Genomic DNA, 19,765 nt, shown 5'->3' with positions numbered 1-19,765 from the left:
AAGAGCAATACATTGGGATAACTAAACAAATGCTCCAAAAAAGACTATTAACATCGCAGGGACAATGCTCTTGGGCCTCAATCTGCAGTACATCTGCACCCAAAAGCAAGCAACCGCTCATTTGACAGTGGGGGTTAAAATCTTAGCAAAAGAAATAGATGGTTTGAAAGAGGAGTAAAATAAGCTATTTTTGTAAAACAGCAAAACCTTCACTAAATCGGCTAAACCTTCACTAAATTAAACTTTAGTTTGCTGACAAAGCTCTTCGGATGAGGAGCGAAACGTCCGACACATTCAAAGAAGTACAGATGACGGCTGAAGAAACCTTTTCGTCGATGGACCAGTCCTGTCCGACTGAGAGCCTACACAGGCGTGTCCACCAACCATTGTTAAAACAATATTTTGATTCATAGGGTATTTTTATGAAAGTGCCGTTCTTTTTTTCCACATATTGAACCTTCCTCAGTCATCCAATCTACAGGTATCTGACTCATATCTGCAAGTAACACCTGCAGCAATTAGTCACCCTGATGACTAGTAAAATCCCCCCGATCATCATTGGATTCGCTCTTAAGTCCTTTTCTTGTCTCGGTTTCTTTGTGTAAAAGAGAACAATGACCCCACTGTTAATGAGCCAAACTATTACAAAATCGAAAAAAAGGAACACCATGTCTCCAAAGATTCATCCATCTCGGTGATGTGTTTTATTGTATAATGTGCCGTGAAAGCCTTGAAATATTGTCTGGAAGTATCTTTACATTCAACAAAGCCATGGCTGTGGTAGTTGGTGTCGAGTTGTTTCGAGATTTACAGCTTCTTCGCTCCAAGTCCACCACATAGACCAAGTAATTCCATCCACGTCTGCTGTCATTGTGTCTCTCAGCCAAAATCTTCAGGCCATGTCCTTCTAATCTTCCACACCTTCATTTAGATACTTACAACATTGTTTCTCACCTCTCATTGCTCCATAAAGTTATTTCCTGCCAAGCCTTGCCTTTTTTCTTATGTTTGAAGCACTGGAAGGAAATATTCTATGTCTCCATTTTCATTCCTTCATCCTCAAGTAAGACTGAAGTTAATTTGCACGCCTGCAGTGGCCAGCTTGCTGGCAGAGTACAGATGCAGGCGACGCCAGTAAAAAAAGGGACAGGAAAACAGATTGAAAGAATTGAGTGAAGAGGCACTTTATTGGCTTTTCGTGTCCAAAGAGCGGCTGAGGCGGGCTGCCGGGAATGTCATCGGAACCTGTATTTTCTCCTCAGTATATCGCCATCCCACAGAGTTAAACACTACTCGTGCATCAAATCTCTTGTTGCCCAGACAGGATTGCTCCTCCTTGCTTTTGTTTTGACCAGGCTTGGCAGGATGTGTGTGAGCGTCTGTTTTTTGGCTTTCTCTTGGTAAGGATGTCACAGCACGATTCAAAGGTGTACAGTCAAGATTGTGTGGAATCTATTTCCCATCTTATCACTGCCCTAAAATTGAATGGTCTTCCAGGGAGTGAGGCCCACTGGTAGGATTTGTTAGTAATTTGACCTGTGTTATTCTCTCAGGTTATGAAGAGGTCATCCGAATCCCAAAAGGCTCGGTGTTCATCCACATACAAGAGCTCAACTTTTCTCAAAATTACATTGGTAAGATGTTACTGCACATCCGTTTCCGTCATTGTGATACAAGTACAATACCGGTATTTTAAAAGAATGTTTTGTAAAATAAACACAAGATATTCTTGTCTGTGAAAAGGATTGGGACACTGTCCATCACACCTAAATTGAAGTACAGTACAGTGATACCTCAGTTTACAAATTTAATTGATTCCCAGAAAGTGTGTCTAAAGTGAAAAGTTCATCTGCCAAACATTAATTTGCGATAAAATATCATTAAAAATGAGAATAATCTGCTCTCAGGTACCCATAAAACATAATTGTCTACTACAGACATGGGCAAACTACGGCCCACGGGCCACATACGGCCCGTTAGGCTTTTTAATCCGGCCCGCCGAACTTGCCCAAATTATAGTACAAACAGTGTCTAAAACTCATGACAAAAAGTTAGCGAACAACAGGGCAGATAACTGAAAAGTTGCCTGCCCCATTTTTCACAACTTGAAGCACAATGAGACAACTAATCACATTAAAAAACATTGTGACAACGTATAAAGTTTTTTTTTTAAATCAAATGCTACCTTGCTAAATTTTCGGTAAATGTGCATGGCTGTAGATTTTGCTGCAGTAGTCGATTGTCATTGCGGTGCACAATGCAACGTTTGCATTGCTTCATACGCGCCACGAAGCCCCTTTCATAAGTCTCACGTACACTTTACAGTCACGGTTTAATGTAAATTTGCGTTTTGTAGCGTCGCATATGTTGTTAGCTGCTTTTGAATCTTTCTTCTGGGCTGAGGTTCTGTGCATCTATTTTGGAAAATGACATGCAATTGCATGACTTTATAACGCTTGCGAAAGTCTGGAAGAAAGAAGCAGGCTTCTGATTGGCTGCCGTGCCGAGTATGCAAATTTCAACTGCAGGTAGTCTATGTCTGTGTGCTCGGCGACGGTACACGTGTATTGTTTGCGCGTGTAGGCGAGGGCGTCAGTGAGGAGTTTGTTGAGCGCGCGGTCAGGACAAACCATCTATAATTTGGCGGAATTTAACACAAGTAGGTATTATTGAGCTTGAATATTTCGGTGTGTAATAATATGTTTTGAATGTTGAAAGTGATTCCATTTTTCAATAAATGTTGATTTCTTTAACTTTGCCCCTTTGATGGAAACTTATTAAAAACAGACGCAATCTTGATAAATCACAGTGCATATGTTATTTTAATCTATTTCCATTTCCTCCTCCAAGTATCTACAAAATAGTATGTAAACGCCATATTCCTTGAGACAAATTTATTAACTGATCAGGGATATTTTTCACATTTGAAAGACAGTTAATAAATTGGGTTGTAGTGTTCTTACTCTGCTATGAGGTTTGTACATACTACATTTAAAGGACAACCGGCACCATTTTTTGTTTTTGTTTCCCACTGACATCAAAAAACGTTTTATAGCATCTAAAATACCCAAATCAGGCAGGCTGATATTTTTAGTTAAATGAAAAACACCAATAAAAATGACTTCAATATGAATCCGGAAATGGTCAGTTTCAGAAGGTCCCACTCCCCTGTTCGTGACGTCACGCCAAGACGTCTTGCCTTGCTCGATTATCAAAACAATGGCTTCAGATTTGGAGAAGATGTTTTCTTGTTACTCATCCAGTTATGAATATGATTCAAATAGTTCTGAAGAGGAAAGCATAAATGTTTGCAATTGATTCAAGGAGTCCTCCCATATCAATTCGAGCCGTCAAGGCCAGCAATGTAGCACCCATAAAATGCAGAAGATGGTGCCCAAGCTCCGTTGGAAATGGGCTGATTTGTCAGCTGGGAATTTGTGTCAGCGAATATCAAATAGTTGTCTTGGTGCAACACACAACGATTCACCATGGCGTTATTTATGTGTTTTCCTTCTAATTTCGCCATCAACACGGATCAACACGAAGTTTTCAGACCAAACAAAGTACCCAAAATGCATTGTATGTCGCTTTCTCGGTCAGGGGCGGTCCAAACGTGACGTCACATGGGGATCGTCATCAACTCGAAAACAAGACTTCATGAATATTCAGCGCAAGTCTTAAAACGTAAACTATAGCTATATGCTGTGGAATCTTTGTAAAATACGCTCAGTCGAAGTCATTTGAAGTGATTTTATAAATTATGGCCATAACTTGTTCAGAGTATTTTCGGCCCAAACACTCCCTCCAAATGCTCCTGGCCCGGCCCCTCTGTCAAATTTTAGAACCCAATGCGGCCCGCGAGTCAAAAAGTTTGCCCACCCCTGGTCTACTATATAAGCCTTAAAACTACACAAAATATACATTATTTATGTATAATAAATGTGCTATTGGGTCTCTTCAGCCGTCATCTGTACTTCTTTGAAAGAAGTCAAAGAAGTACAGATGACGGCTGAAGAAACCTTTTCATCGATGGACTACTCCTGTACGACTGACTGAGAGCTTACACAGACGTGCTATTGGGTTGTAATTAAAGAAATAAACTGTACTGTATAAGAAAGTCATTGCGATACTAGTGCAGCGTGTTCTACCGGAAACAAATTCCTTGTGTGTTCTACATACTTGGCAATAAAGATGATTCTGATTCTGATTCTGATTTACCTCGGCGATGATACCCTCACTCACACGGTCCCCTGCTAGCTGCTTTCCGTTAATCGAAGTCAACAGAAGTTTTTCAACCTCTTCCATTGCCCGAGACTGTTGCTTAGACAACACAGAAACACCCTTAGCCACACGTAGCAATTGCCTACCTGTACTGGGGCGCTAAGTCACACAAACGCACACCTCGTTTGTGTTTTTCGATGATCTTCTTCTTCTCAACCGTAATTTTCTTTTGTGTCCTCTTCGGCTTCACACTAGCCTGTGGTGGGGTCTTTTTCGATCCAATAATAACAAAAGTACTCCACTTGATAGCAAACCACATCTGCACTCAAAGGGGTTATGGAAAAGTAGTCCGGCGGCCACCGTGGCGCTGTTCGACCGTGTGGTTTGGTGTTCATCCGCCGAAAACTAGTCTGTCAGCCACCGTGGCACTGTGTGGTTTGGTTCATCCACCGAAAACTAGTTTGTATGCCAAGATTATATTCTTGCAAATTTAATGTTTGTAAGGCAAAAAGTTCGTGAGCTAAAGCATTCGTAAGACGAGGTATTACTGCACAATTTAATTGTCAAACGTGCTGTATGTGCAACAGGTGGCGAACTTAATCCCACATTTAATTTTCTTGTACTTTTCTCTCTTTTGTCCTGCAGTGCTTAAGAGTAAAAGCAATCAATTCTTCCTCAATGAGAAGCTGGCTACTGACACACTACACAGGTTTGATGTTGCTGGAACAACTTTCCACTACCGGCGACCCGCTGACGGGCCAGAAACACTTGAGGCTCATGGACCAATAAATATGACCATTATTGTTATGGTAAAATGAACCCTGTTCATGAGTTGTTGTTTTTTTTTTTTTTTGTAAAATGGCAAAAGTGGACATTATTTTAAATGTGTGCACAGGTGATGGTCCACGAGGAGAACCTTGGAATCCACTATCGTTTTAATCCCCCTGTCAACCGGGAGCGACTGAATGGTTTTGCTTGGTACCACACATCCTGGTCACATTGCTCTGCTCTCTGTGCTGGAGGTAGATGCACTGTCCAACAAGTTGATGTCTCATCGGCTTAAATCTATCACTGTTTGTTGGAAAATTTTCTACTTAATGAAACACCTTTCCATCTATCCCAGCCGTCTTTGGGCATTAGGCCGGGGAGACGCTGAATTGGTTGCCAGCCAATCGCAGGGCACACAAAGACAAACAACAGTCACTCTCACACCTAGGGACAATTTGGAGTGTTCAATCAGCCTGCATTGCATGTTTTTGTAATGTGGGAGGAAACCAGAGGGAAAAAAACCCACATGGGGCCGCGGAAAACATGCAAGCTCCACACAGTGAGCTTGACTGGGTCTTGAACCTATGACCTCCGCACAGTAAAGCATGCATGCTAACCACTCGAGTACCAGGCCACCCTGGACAGTGTCTTTTATTCTTAGGTGATGTTTAAAAACTCAGTTTTTAAGAATCAGAATCATCTTTATTGCCAAGTATGTCGAACACACAAGGAATTTGTTTCCGGTCGAACACGCTGCACTAGTATCATCATCAATAAATTGCAAAGAGGCACTATACAGTTCAATTTGGGCTACTGTTCAAATAGTTAATGGCTTGGGGGAAGAAGCTGTTTAAATGTCTGCTGGATTTGGTGCGCATGGATCGGTAGCTGTCAAATGCTTCTAAAAGTTGGCAGATACATCAAGGACAATACTGTATGTGTATCAATGGCGGACATGATGGTGTTAGTAGGTCATTGACGCATACAGGTGCATCGCTATACGTTACAATGTTATGTATCTTATCATTTATTTCCCCAGTTCAATTCAAAAATGAAACTTATGTCAATTGCAAAAATCTAAGATTTAATGACCTTCTACAATCGATTTGATTATTATTGCTTACGACGGAGCTGCTACTTGTAATATACTGCGCATTTTTATTTGTCCTTTGTGAAGTATTCTACCTATGTTAATGAAGGATTCTAAAAAAAGGTGTCCAGTTGATTAATTTATATAGATTTCACAATTTGTGTTCATTGTCCTGTGACATAACACAGATGTCCGAGAAGTGACCTATGCGGGGCATCGAGTGACATGTGACTTGCCAGCTAAAACAAATCAAAATCCTCGGCATAACTAATGTCGATGTTGTAGCGAGAATTGTTTGGCAGGAACACATCCGTGGCAGGAAAAAGCAGCAGAAGGAAAACAGTTTATACACGATAGTTGCCAAAAGAACGCAGACGAAACTTGTATCTTTATTCCCAGGGACAAGGGTGAGCACAGGCCTTTAGTCAAAGTTTGGCCTTTTAATATTATGAGGTCAATAATAAATCACACCTTGCCACGGCTGTGAAAGTGATTTATCTGTTAAACTGCATACACACTCATGCTGAATGTTTCTCCATGCTTGATTTTCCACTTCACTTAGGTGAGCAGATCCAGCAGGTGGTGTGTCGGAAGCTGTCAGATCATGCCATTGTTTACAACCACTTCTGCGATAAGAAGCACAAACCCAAAGAGAGGCGCAGATTCTGCAATACTGAGCCCTGTTCCCCAACGTGAGGGTTTTTTTTTACCCCATGTTGCACGTGCTGTTGTTGTACGATTATGTCAACAGCGTTTTGATTTAAATAAACGCTGTTGTCTTGGCCAGCTGGTGGACAGGATTATGGTCGGAGTGCAGTCACAGCTGTAATGGCGGACTGAGGACACGTGAGGTTTTATGCAAAAGGAGAATTTCTGCATCAGAGGAAAAGATCCTCGATGACTCCGCCTGCCCCCGTTCACGGCCCTCCTTCACTGAACCCTGCAACAACCATAGCTGCCCTCCTGAATGGATGGCCCTGAACTGGTCAGAGGTAGGCAGAAGGGTTTGCTTCCTGCGATTAGTATGTTCCCTAAGTTGCTGAGTCTGGGTCAACTCGTGAACTCTTTGGGTCGGCAGAAATTGATAATGGAAATGGACAGCACAAAATAATGTGGCACAGATGACAGTATACGGCTTTAGTTGTCCTCTTGGTAATTTAACAGCGGTGGGCCGTCGGAGCCTGCAAGGCCTTCTCAACTGGCCTAAAAATATCTGAATCACAGACTGATTAATTATATTTTGTCCATAAATTATTTTTAAATTATTCAAAATTGTCTTTAAGCTTCCTTTCATTGCTTTTCCCCTGCTGTGCTGCTTCCAGATGTGATTCGTATTTAACTCATTCACTGCCAGACGTGCAAAAATGTGTCCACTCCAGTGCCAGGGTTTTGGTCATTGTCATTCGAATTGCAGGACCCATATATTATTGAGTTTTAGGACAACATAAACATTCCATGCAGTGTAAGTGTAACGTTCCGATCGAGGCAGAGATCAGTCGACTCGTCGGAACAAACTTGAAAATGTGGATCCCCGAAGCAATCGACAGAGACCGACAGATCCATGCTGAGAGTTTAATTGACAACACAAAGCGCTGGTCCCAAAATTAGGACCAGGCGAATAACGAAAAAGTTAAAAACGCCAAAGACAACAAGTACGGAGGTAAAGGGAAATCCGACCCACGTACTCTGCCAAAAGGAACTCTCATACGGTGGTGCAAAAAGGCACAACGAACACGACTACGGGAAGTGGGGGAGGGCTTCGGACCGGGTAAAACACGAGCACCGAAGGTAGCGTCTGACCTGGGTGACGAGGCAAAATCCAATAATCCGGGGATACAAGCTGACAGCGTCCTGTGTAAATACCTGGTATCCTAATGAGGGAATTGACATCAGGTGGTGGAAGCGGGGTGGCGTGGCCCCGCCCCTAGCTGTCAATCCGAACATGACAGTAAGAAACCTTATCCTATCTTCTATGATCAGGAAAAAAAAATAATTCCTAAATTATATGGGCCTGGAGTTATATAAACTTGAAATGAGGGTGACTGTCCAAAGTACAATGCAATACATACATATTGGTTTATATAGCGCTTTAACAGCAGCTGAAGCTAGAAAAAAAACACTAATTTGGAATAAAGGGAAATGATGGCCCCTTGTGCAAAGGAAAAATATGGCCTCTTGCCAGTGCTTTATTGGCACCCAAACGAGAAAAAACTAAACCTGAAAAAAATTTGAGAATGGCGCTCGACGTCATATTTTCAATTTCAGAATAATTTGTCAATGGCAGTGAATGAGTTAAGCATTTAACCAATCACATTTCAGCCATCATTTGTTACCAAGTTCTGAAATGTACATGAACGCCTTCACAATTAGTTCTGCGGGCCCTGGAGCATAAAATAAGTGCTAATGAAACTCTTGCTTTAACCAATCAGAGTTCTGCTGGAAGGCGCTGGAAACATCAGAGTTTTTGAAAGACTATGATTGACCAGTCACATGATTGGCTTGTCACATGATTGGATAGCCACTAGCCAATCATGGCATCACAAGCCGCTAGTGATAAGAGCATACTGGCCAGAGCTAGCATACAGTATTGTAGCAAGCTGCATAAGCAAATATATTGTTGTGTTGATTTAATAGCAGTTTTGTCAACCCACAATGGCTGACGGAGAAGTGGATTTGGTTTCAATATAGTTTTAAGGCCATTTTTAAGGCGGACTTTTCAAGAATAGATGGACATCATTAAAGTTGGACAGCTCAGAAGCTCGCAAAAACTAGCAAATAATATTGCAATTTTATGTGTTCATCATCAATCCACACGTTTATAGTAACAATTTGAACAGTTTAATGACAGTATTTCTTTCACTTTCAGTATTAACTTTCATTTTAAGTTTCTTCAAGTCACAAGTTATTTCCTCGTAAACGTCGCCCTCTAGTGGACGAAGAGGAAATCACACCACACTCATAGCTGTGGACTGATTCAGAGGTAGCACTATTGAAGGCCTAGGAGTGACATGCATGGCAGGCTACTGTAATTTACAACATACAGATAAATGTCTCACTATACCCATTTTTGTTTGAATTACTATTATTCGGGTCGTGAATGAGATGGGCCGTAGCCTGGCTGACTTTAGGTGCGGGACAGACTACAACCTGGACCAATCGGCAACTAATTGCAATGCAGCATTTACACTCATATTCACACCCATGAATAATTTCGACTCTGAACTTTGACAACTCACTGATTGATTTTTACGCTGCAGTGTCCTCTGAGCTCACTTGTTCAGAGATTTTGGTCAATTCCTTGCTTCCAAACTAGGTAACAGTTTGATGAAGACCCTTTCCTTACGGCCATTTTGGATGAACGCAGTCCAACACCAACTATTTTCTCCCAGTCTTCCTCAAGGAGAGGAATCAACGGGTCGACCTACTCAATGTTCGCCTTAGAGTCCATATCGCGTTGAGTGGTGAATGTGTTTGCGAGGGTAGTGAATATTGTGTGAATATTGTTTGTTGTTGTTTTTTTTTATATCAGAGTTCATCTGGGTTCTTTCAAGGTCACAGACGCTGTCAAGAACATGTTCTGTTTTGTTTTGTTTTTTCACTGGAAGTGTGGGCGTACCCTCATGAACCACACTTGACGCTAATCTTGTCTCATTACGAACTGCCTTGAAAACCCTCGCTTCACCAACAAGTGGTCGGATTGTTGGCCTTTCTCATGAATCTCTCTCCATGTGCTAAAATCTTGAGACTTTGACTTGTGCTTGCCGCGTATTTGTCTCGCTACGTTCTTGCATTGTTCGTAGTAAGTCTTTATTTCATTCCTCATCGCGGTCTGTTTTAGATGCCTTCTGGGTTTCTTTGACTTCTCATGAAATTTCTGTCTATTTTTGCAAGCGTTTTTGCTTTTTCACAGTTTCCTGGTTATTGTACCCAGTGCAATCTGGTGTACGTTGTCAGACTTGCAGTTATTCTTTTGATAATAAACGTTCCGGTGTAAGGTTCTCCTTGTCTATGTTTGTGGGATCCATATCTGGATTAATTCGCAAACTTTACACTCACCAGACGTTCGCCAATCGGTTCAATAAAAACGCTTGGCGGATGGCTGGAATACATCATGCGACCATGAACGAACCCTGACAAGAAATCATTTGCTACTTTTGCATACACTTGCAAAAGTTCGCATCTCAGTACAGGCTGTAGGAAAATGAACAGGTCTCCCAATAAGAGTTATTGTTGTTTGGGATTTTTCATTCTTTTTTCTTCCTATAATTTGTATTTATAAAATAAGATGTTTTTCATAAAATACAGTTTGCAGCAACAAACGTTTAATGTTCATTCTTCATCTGCAAATCAACTTGTCTAGCAAAGTGCTCGGCTAGTTGTCTAATGAGCCATTTTGCTCAAGTTTGTTAAACGCCCCCCCCCCCTTTTTTTTTTGTCCCTTGGTGATGATATGAGATGTTTGCTGCTCCAATCCTTTTTTGCCTATCTCTGTATAACTACAACACGACAAAGAGACGACCAAACTCACGAAACAAAGAGTGATCATTGCACATTTTGTTAAATGCCGTTTGACGTGGTGTGGATTTTCTCTGACGTCTTTTGCAAGACAACCAAAGTGCATGCAAGCGAAATAACTATATCCAGCTGATTTACTGAAACTGATGACGCTTTAGTTTTTTTGTACAGCTACTGCCCTCTTTTGAGTGGACAAAGCTGTGTTGCTCGTGCCCGCAATGAACCCCGTGTTTTTTTATTTTATTTTTCCTCCCTTGTTCACTCTCCCTTTATCCTTATTTGCTCCGCCTACAGTGTACACCCAGCTGTGGTCCTGGCTACAGACACCGAGTGGTTTTGTGCAAGAGTGGGGAAAGTAGAGACGCGCTGCCAGATGCCAAGTGCCCCAAGCATGGAAGACCCACCTCTAGAGTGCGGTGTAACTTAAAACGATGTCCTCCGCCGCAGTGGGTGATGGGCCCTTGGGGAGAGGTAAGCCAATGGGCATCTTAACTCAATTCACAAATGATTTTATTCAGGAATTGAAAAGCATCACGTGGAGCGCCATTCCCGAATTTGTTCGGGTTTTTTTCCTTGCAGAGGGAGGTGCCGAGTCAGATCTCTGGCAATGCTGGTCAGATCTCTGGCAATGTTTTTCCCTCCCACAAGGAGGCAGCATTTGCCTTTTGTACAGCTTACCCGTCATATACTGTAACTCAAGACCCATATAATTTAGGAATCAAATTGTTTTTTTTTTCTGATTAAAGAACATAGGTTAAGGTGTCTTACAGCAAATTGAATTTTTATGTAGTCCTAAAACTCAATATGTGGGTCCTCCAATTTCAGTGAAAATGACAAAACCCTGGCACTGGAGTGGACATATTTTTGCACACCGTCTGGCAGTGAATATGTTAAATGATTCTGATTCCGATTAAATGCTGAAAGGGTCAACAGATTTTCAACAGTGCCTCTGGTGGCACTAAGAAACCAGATGTATCGCAAAAATGTGTAAGACTCAGTGTAAGTGGAACTAAACCATGCCTGCCATGTTGTGGTGGTTGGTCATATTACAACTTAAACTGCATTCAACCCCTGCAGAATTTCCTTTTTGCTGTTTTTCCCCCTCATTATTTTGTCATGTGTATGCCCCACAGTTGCTCATCCCTACACCGATGAGATGCCATGTTACCCCCCCCCCCCCCCGCGCCCCCAAAAAATCTCTCACCCACTTAAAAAACTTTCACATACGTATAACCCCCAAAAAAATCACAACTTCACCAATTCACCAATAGAGCTGTTTAGATAACCAAAAACGTATCACATTCAGCAAAAAAATCCCCCACAAAAAAACTCACACACAATAACTATCACACATACCTCCCCCAAAAATATCAAAGCAAGGTGTCCTATTCACCTTATTACCTCTTATATAGAATAATAAACCTCACATGGAGAACGAGACAAACATTTTTTTCTGAATGAGAGTTGCATATTGTGCATTTGAAAGTAAACTCAAGACTGTAAACAAATGCTGTCTCAAATTTCAAATGCTGATTGGTTTCATCATACAAGGAGCACCTCCCTCAATCTGTGGCAACTGTGACACTGCATGGCAACACACAGGAAACTTATCTTTTGGTGGATCTAAGATGTTAAACGAAATGTTTGTGATGTTTTTGGATGATTATTTTTGAGACTTTGAGTTTTTTTTTGGTATGTGGGAGGTGTAAAAATGCCCTTCAGTATGTCACCTCATAAAAAGTGGTGTTCCTGTGAGCAACGACTTGGTATGCAAGTATGTTTTTGTCTTGTAGTGTTCTGCCAAGTGTGGTCTGGGTCAGGAGATGCGATCTGTGAAGTGTCTGACCCACACCGGTATGCCATCCAACGAGTGTCTGGAACATCTGAAACCCGCCTCCATGCAGCAGTGCAAAAGCAAATGTGACCTCATTATGCCCATCAATTCAGACAACCCTGAAGGTGAAGGTTCAAAGTCCAGTGAGCTAACAGCCCAATACATTCTCATCTGCTCATTCTCAAGGCCAGGCCAAGACGTGCACACACTTTTTCAGCATGGGAGCTACTTTAAAAATGACCAGGTCAAAATGATCCCCCCATTATATTTATTGAGAAGTATATTGAGGAATTTTGCAACTTATGTTGATGCATAACCGCATATTTTGCACAGCACAACATAATTATGTCGATTTTTAGCATTACATGAGTTGACTCTGATAACTGGCAGATGAGACAAACTCACTTTGAAAATGTCATTGTGAGAAAAGTCATACTCCCATTCTGTATGAAAGTGATACTTTTGTTTCTTCTTACTTGGTCCAGCTAGCTTCCCCATTCATTTGTCTACCCTATCTTACTTTTAAAGGACAACCGGCGTCACTTTTTTGTTTTTTAACTGACCTCAGAAAAACGTTTTATAGCATCTAAAATACCCAAAACACACAGTATGATATTTTCAGTCAAATGCAAAACACATAAAAATGACTTAAAGTGTTTAATCTGCAAAAAAAATTGAGCTGCGATTGGGCATTTTCAGAAAGTCACGCCCCCAGTTTGTGACGTCACGCCAAGATTTCTTGCATTGCTTGTGAATCAAAATAATGGCTTCAGATTCGGAGAATATGCTTTCTTGTTCGACATCCAGTCATGAATATTATTATAATAGTTCTGAAGAGGAAAGCATACATGTTTGCAATCGATTAAAGAATTATATGTGCCATTTTGAGGCAACATTGGGGGAAAATCTCTCACCCCCCCCAAAAAAGAGGCACAAAATGGCGACCTTCAGTGGCCACCTCCGCTTCCACAGGCTGATAAATTCCTTATATGGAGCTTGGATGCCCTCTTCTGGCGGCTTTTGGGTGCAACACGGTTCTCAGACCAAACATGTACAGCAAAATACATTGATGTGATGGAAGGACTGCTACAATGTGTCTTTTTTTTCGGTCAGGGGCGGTCCTTTCGTGACGTCACGTACGGACTCGTCACCAACTCAAAAACAAGACTTGAATATTCAGAGCGAGTCTTAAAACGTAAAATATAGCCATATGCGGTGGAATCTTATTAAAATACGCTCAGTAGAAGTCATTTGAAGCCATTTTACAAATTCTGGATGCAACTTGTCCTGAGACATCTGTTGTCCTCTAAGAGGAAACAAGTGAAAAATTCGGATGTAACTAACGGCTAGCGTGTTTGTAACGCTCAGGGGTGTTGTTTGAGCACACAATGTATCTAATAATGATATGTCATCTGAATGGTTGCCCGGTGTATCAATCAAGTGAAAGGATGGTTAATAAACTGATGTATTGTTTTTTTTTTTAAACAACTCAACTTTATTTGTATAAGGTCATGTCATGACAATCTCACATCACCTCGTCATGTGATCTACCAATAGCACAGTGATACCTCAGCTCACGAACTTAATTGGTTCCCAGAAAGTGTGTGTAAGGCGAAATGTTTGTCTGCCAAACATAAGAAACCATTAGAAATTAGGATGATCCGTTCACAGGTCCCCATAAAACATAATTTTCTACAAAATAAGCCTTCAAACTACACAAAATGTACCTTATTTTATGTATAATAAATTTGCTATTGTATTTTAATTAAATAAATAAACTACCGTATAATAAAGTCGTTTTATTTACCTTTGTGATGGTACGTCTGTGTAAGCTCTAAGTCGTACAGGAGTTGTCCATCGATGAGCAGGTTTCTTCTGTACAGATGACGGCTGAAGAAACCTGCTCATCTTTGTGATGGTAGTTGTCAATGGATGGTAGCAAAGGTCGACTTAGCGTAATGGTATTGGGACAGCCAAGTCACATAAACGCACACCTCGTTCGTGTTTTTCGATTATCTCCTTCTTCTGCTTGACCGTAATTTTCTTTTGTCTGCTCTTCAGCTTAACAGTAGCCTGTGGTGGGGTCTTTTTCGGTCCCATAATAACAAAAGTACTCCACTCGATAACAAACAACATGTGCACTCCAAGGGGGTGTGGAAAACTAGTCCGCCAGCCACCGTGGTGCTGTTCGACCGCGTGGTTTGGTTTTCTTCCGCCGACAACTAGTCCGCCAGCCTCCATGTGGTTTTGTTACCGAAAACTAGTTTGTATGCCAAGATTATATTCTCGCAAATTTAATGTTAGTTAATATTAATTTACTTAGGGAAAACCCATGCAGACACGGAGAAAATATGCAAACGTCAGGAAGGCCACAGCCAGAATCGAACACTCCTATTTTCGTAACCAGTTAGACATTGGCTTGCCAGGAAGACGCATCTTCATTTGACATCTAGTTTCTCAAAGCTCTGGTTCAGAGTTTTGATGCGTTTCTCAAGGGTACCTTGAAATTAGTACGGATGTAGACGACCATCTCTCCAACAACCTATTTTGTACAAATATTTATGTGGTTTCAAGTCTAATCAATAAGTAAAACAACGATGTTGTCATTCTAAACTGCTTTTATGTGTCGCCCCTGCAGAGTGCAAAGATGTGAACACTGTGGCCTACTGCCCCCTTGTGCTCAGGTTCAAGTTCTGCAGCCGGCCTTATTTTAGACAGATGTGCTGCAAGACATGCCAAGGACACTGATCTGGACTGGTCAACCTCACAACACACAGACACACTCACACACTTACAAAACAAGCCTTGTTGGAGCAACCCGAAAGGGCAAAATTTTGTAACCACAAGACACACATGGTGCTTTAACAGTTCCGACGGACTTCTTTGCAGCTATGAAAGAGCAGATCCCTCCCAAGCAGCCTGAGTCGAGTTCTACATTCCACTAGCGGAAAGGCTGCCGCAACTTGTCTTCTGTTGTAATATTTTTGGTGCTACTTCTGCAGCCTCTTTTTGGCTCCGGGGCAGGTTTCTGTGTTTTGAGGTCCACTTTGTGTTTGCCACGACTTTGATGTAGAGAGGTCATACAGTATTTTTGTTTAGCAGTATGTTGAAATATCCACATTGAAAAAGGAACATTGTACATTCTACATGTTTTTGACTAAATTACCTGAAAGATATTACTTGATCACAGTGTTTCTGTTTGTTCATTTGTTTTTTTCCTTGCTCACTGTGTCATCCATTTATAGTACTGCTCTACAATTGTATTTGTTTTGACATCATTTGAAATTCTTACTACAGAAAACCACCATCATTTATTTTGTGCTCCACGTTTTTTTGTTCTCGGTTCTCAAAAACAGCTTCCTGCTGCACAGGACGGAAAGCCACATTTGTAGCAGTAGCAACTTTGATTTTATGGGATACAATTTTGTGTTGCAACTGTAGGGTATGGCAGCTTTCAATGAAATCTCCAAAAGTAAAGAAAAACAATCCTATTCTGAGACTCACTATTTTTATCCCATTAAAAGCCTTGCTCAACAGTCTAAGTAACTTTAAATATAAGTGGAAACTCAGTGAGCCGTTGTGACTCATTGTCTCCGCTGGGGATTCAGCACATGATTATTAATCATCATTCAAACCGGTGAGCAGACTTCTTCCATATATGGTGGAAATGGTGTACTTGGGATGTACACCATACAGAAAAAGTCATGTAACAAAATTAACACCGGTCAACAAAGATTTGCAACTGTTTTTATTCATAGATGCAAGTGAAGTTGCACTGATTCTGAATCAACAAGACTTTGCACATGAGGTTTTTACCCATTCATCCATTTTCTGATCCGCTCATCCTCACAAGGCTCGTAGGCATGCTGGAAGCTATTCCTGCTGTCTTTGGGCACTATGCAGGGGACAACTTGAACCGGTTGCCAGCCAATCACAGGGCATCCGTGATTAATAATAATGATTCACACTCACAATTACACTAAGGGGCAATTTGCATGTTTTTGGACTGTAGGCACACATAGAACACACAAACTCCACACAGGGAAGCCATAAGCAACCCCGCTTTATTCATCCATTGAAACAAACACGCAAGACAGCTGCGGGAGTGTTTCTGTCTATCATCTGCAAAATGGATGTCTGTGATTTACGCAGTGGGAGGTTCGTTTGTACTTTATCCCATCGTTGACGGATGCAAACCCATTTCCTTAAATGTTTAGTCTTGGGGTGTCAAATTCATTTTTGTCGTGGGCCACATTGTAGTGACTGGTACAAAGAAGTCAAGCATTATAGTTTATTTCAAATATTGATTTCATTACTGTCATAAGGGATTTGGTTGCAAGAAAACGTACAATATAGTTATCTCATCTATTCCGTGCAAGGATTTGAAAGTTTTAGCAAGCAACATGGGAGTCAACATTTTTTTTAATTTGTTTTCGCAGTCCACATAAAATGATGTGGCGGGTCAAATCTTTCACCCTGGCCTTGAGTTTGACACCCCTGACTTTGTCCCTTTTTCATATCCCGTCATTCATCCCTAAATCAGAAAAACAAGTTTAAGTCTGTTCATCATGATGGACTTATGAGGTCAAGACTGACAGAATGCCCACATCTGGGAATACGGTATTTTCCGGTGTATAACGTGCACCCAAAAGCCTTGATTTTCTTCAAAAGATGGCACCTTATATGCAGGTGTGCCTTATATGTGAAGTAATATTGAGCCAAAACAGGTCTCGCAACTACTGTCAGCAGCCGCCGACTCCATTTCCCCCTGTAGAAGAAGTAGTGCGTCACCCCAGCCTCTATTGTAGCACCTTATAATGTGGTATCTCAATATTATATTTGGAAAAAAAAAATCATTCGTTTAAGGTGCGCCTTATAGTCCGGTGCGCCTTGTACATGTATATGGAAAAAGTTTGAAAATCCACCATTCAATGGAGGTGCGCCTTATACTCCGGTGTGCCTTATACATCGGAAAATACAGTATATTTGTTAATATTTGTACATGAAGGGTGAGGGTTAGCAATGTGAAATATTTTTTTAAAAACATTGTAGCTATAAATGACATTTTTTTTTCTTTTCCTTTCGGCTTTTCCCTTCAGGGGTCGCCACAGCGAATCAGTGTCCTCCATCAAACCCGGTTTTGTGCATCCTCTTCTCTCACACCAGCTCCCTTCATGGCCTCTTTGACAACATGCGTAAACCTCCTCTTTAGTTTTCTTCTCGGTCTCCTGCATGGCAGTTCAAGGCTCAGCATCCTTCTCCCGATATAGTCACTCTCTCTCCTCTGGACATGTCCAAACCATCTCAATCTGGCCTCTTTGACTTTCTCTCCAAAGCCTCTAATATGAGTTGTCCCTCTAATGTACTCATTCCTGATCCTATCCAACCTGGTCACTCCCAAAGAAAACCTCAACATCTTCAGCTCTGCATCCTGTCTTTTCTTCAGTGGCACTGTCTCCAGTCCAAACATCATGGCTGGTCTCACCACTGTTTTATACACTTTTCCTTTCATCCTAGTTGAAACCATTCTATCACACATCACACCTGACATTTTTCTCCAGCCGTTCCAGCCTGCCTGGACACACTTCTTCACCTCTTTTCCACACTGTCCATTGCTCTGGACAGTTCACTCCAAGTACTTAAAATCTTCCACCTTCTTGATCTCTTCTCCCTGTGGTATCACTCTTGTACTTGGATCCCTGTCATTCACATGCATATATTCCATCTTGCTGTGACTCTTCATTCCTCTCCTTTCCATCTCTCTAGTTTCTCCCCCACCTGTTCCCTGCTCCCACTACAGATCACAATGTCTTCGGCAAACATCATGGTCCAAGGAGATTCTTGTCTAACATCGTCTGTCAGCCTGTAGCTATGCGTGACAATGTGTGGTAAAAATCTGTATTGTGCAAAAATGTCATTGAGGAAAATTTAAAAAAAAAAAAGGGAAATATCTCCAAATGCCTCTGCTGGAAACAAAAGAAAAGCCATTTTTGGATTAGCATCAAAAATACATTATGGCACGATCAAGCCTTTTCTGATTAAAATTTGCGATTGGCGAGTTTCATTGAACTGGTTCTTTTAGTTGTATGTTACATTCATTATGTATTGTTCCAAAAGCTTGCCGATGTGACCTTGTCCCCTTTTCCCTCGAGTGTGATGGTCCAACGAGGTGGCCCAAACACACAACCACGCACACACTTCCTCAGTACTTCTAATAACTACTATTAGTGGTACTGTATTTTCTTTTCCGTGTCATCCGTGTGTCATTTTTGGAAATGCTGCTAAAAAAAATTGACGGCCTGTCTATGACAGCATCACTCTGCTTTGTATCAATGACCTTGATAGATTTCAGCTTTTCATTCACATTGCTTTTCTTTATTCTGGTGCTTTCCTCATCATTATTGGTTTCTCCGCATTAATCCTTCATTGACAAATCCCTCCCCATCCTTCCAGAAAATGTTCACGAACAAACACTTTCAAGATGAAGAATGATTAGTCGCTTCTTAAAATCCAAATTTACTCATTGCATTGTTTTGAAAAGGAAATATTCAAATGATTAAAAATGGTACATTGTTGAATGATAATGAGATTTTTTGGTACAGTTTGGTACATCATTAAAGGTCATTATTTATAAATCATGTGTCTTCTCTTGGATTTGCCTTTATTAGTCTCACAGTGGAAAAAATTACATTTCACTTGAACACGTGGCTTACAGCAATATTGGCAAATTTTGATTTGCCCTCCCCCTCTATTCACTACATTGCCACCCTGACTGTTGCGTTGGATTTTCATGTTCGCGTCACCTCACCTCACTGCCACCCAGCCCCTCTCTAAGCACCTGCATCATTCATGTGGTGTTTGTCATGATCTGGTTGGCGACCAACGGGTGGCGCTATCGGCCCCGCCTGCACCCGCACAGGTGCTGGTTGTTCCGAACCTTGGCGGACTGCTACATTCGGATTGGCGACCAATGGGTAGCGCTGTCAGCCCCGCCTGCTGCCTCGCAGGTGCTGGTCGTTACAATCAGTGACACTCAAAAGGACTCCCGGCACGACCATCCGCTGTCGGGTCATTGATGTTTGTTGAATGCCGTTGTATGCAATTCTATGCAGTGCATATGTTTGTTTAATCTTGGCAGACTTTTACTCTTGGTCATTATTTGATACTTTGTATTTTTTTCTGTTTGAATGACTTTGATGTTTCAGATTTTGTTCCTGTTGACTTCATTATAATACAATTTCTCAAACACAACCTGCTGCTCCCTCCTGTCTGCTTTTTGGGATCCACATCTGCCATCACCACCTTGCAAACTGTGACAGTGTTTGGACTCCGTGCAT

The 19,765-nt window shown here is 41.4% G+C and overlaps 1 protein-coding gene across 1 annotated transcript in view; it reads left to right on the top strand.

The window, feature by feature from the left end:
- Window positions 1–18,355, top strand: part of adamts10 (ADAM metallopeptidase with thrombospondin type 1 motif, 10) — a 61,333-nt gene extending 42,978 nt beyond the window's left edge. Inside the window, exons 19-26 of the mRNA XM_088999835.1 lie at window positions 1,554–1,634; window positions 4,867–5,030; window positions 5,117–5,243; window positions 6,642–6,771; window positions 6,867–7,071; window positions 10,889–11,065; window positions 12,388–12,553; window positions 15,067–18,355. Of these exons, the coding sequence (XP_088855961.1) occupies window positions 1,554–1,634; window positions 4,867–5,030; window positions 5,117–5,243; window positions 6,642–6,771; window positions 6,867–7,071; window positions 10,889–11,065; window positions 12,388–12,553; window positions 15,067–15,176 (1,160 nt within the window). The 3' untranslated portion in view covers window positions 15,177–18,355. The remainder of the gene's footprint in view (window positions 1–1,553; window positions 1,635–4,866; window positions 5,031–5,116; window positions 5,244–6,641; window positions 6,772–6,866; window positions 7,072–10,888; window positions 11,066–12,387; window positions 12,554–15,066) is intronic.
- Window positions 18,356–19,765: the final 1,410 nt, after the last annotated feature.

This window comes from Hippocampus bargibanti, linkage group LG07 (genome assembly GCF_051943395.1).
Source record: "Hippocampus bargibanti isolate YZ-2025 linkage group LG07, ASM5194339v1, whole genome shotgun sequence".
Classification (NCBI taxonomy): Eukaryota; Metazoa; Chordata; class Actinopteri; order Syngnathiformes; family Syngnathidae; genus Hippocampus; species Hippocampus bargibanti.
Note: the sequence above shows the minus strand (reverse complement) of the source record. Positions and strands in the feature narration are given on the sequence as shown.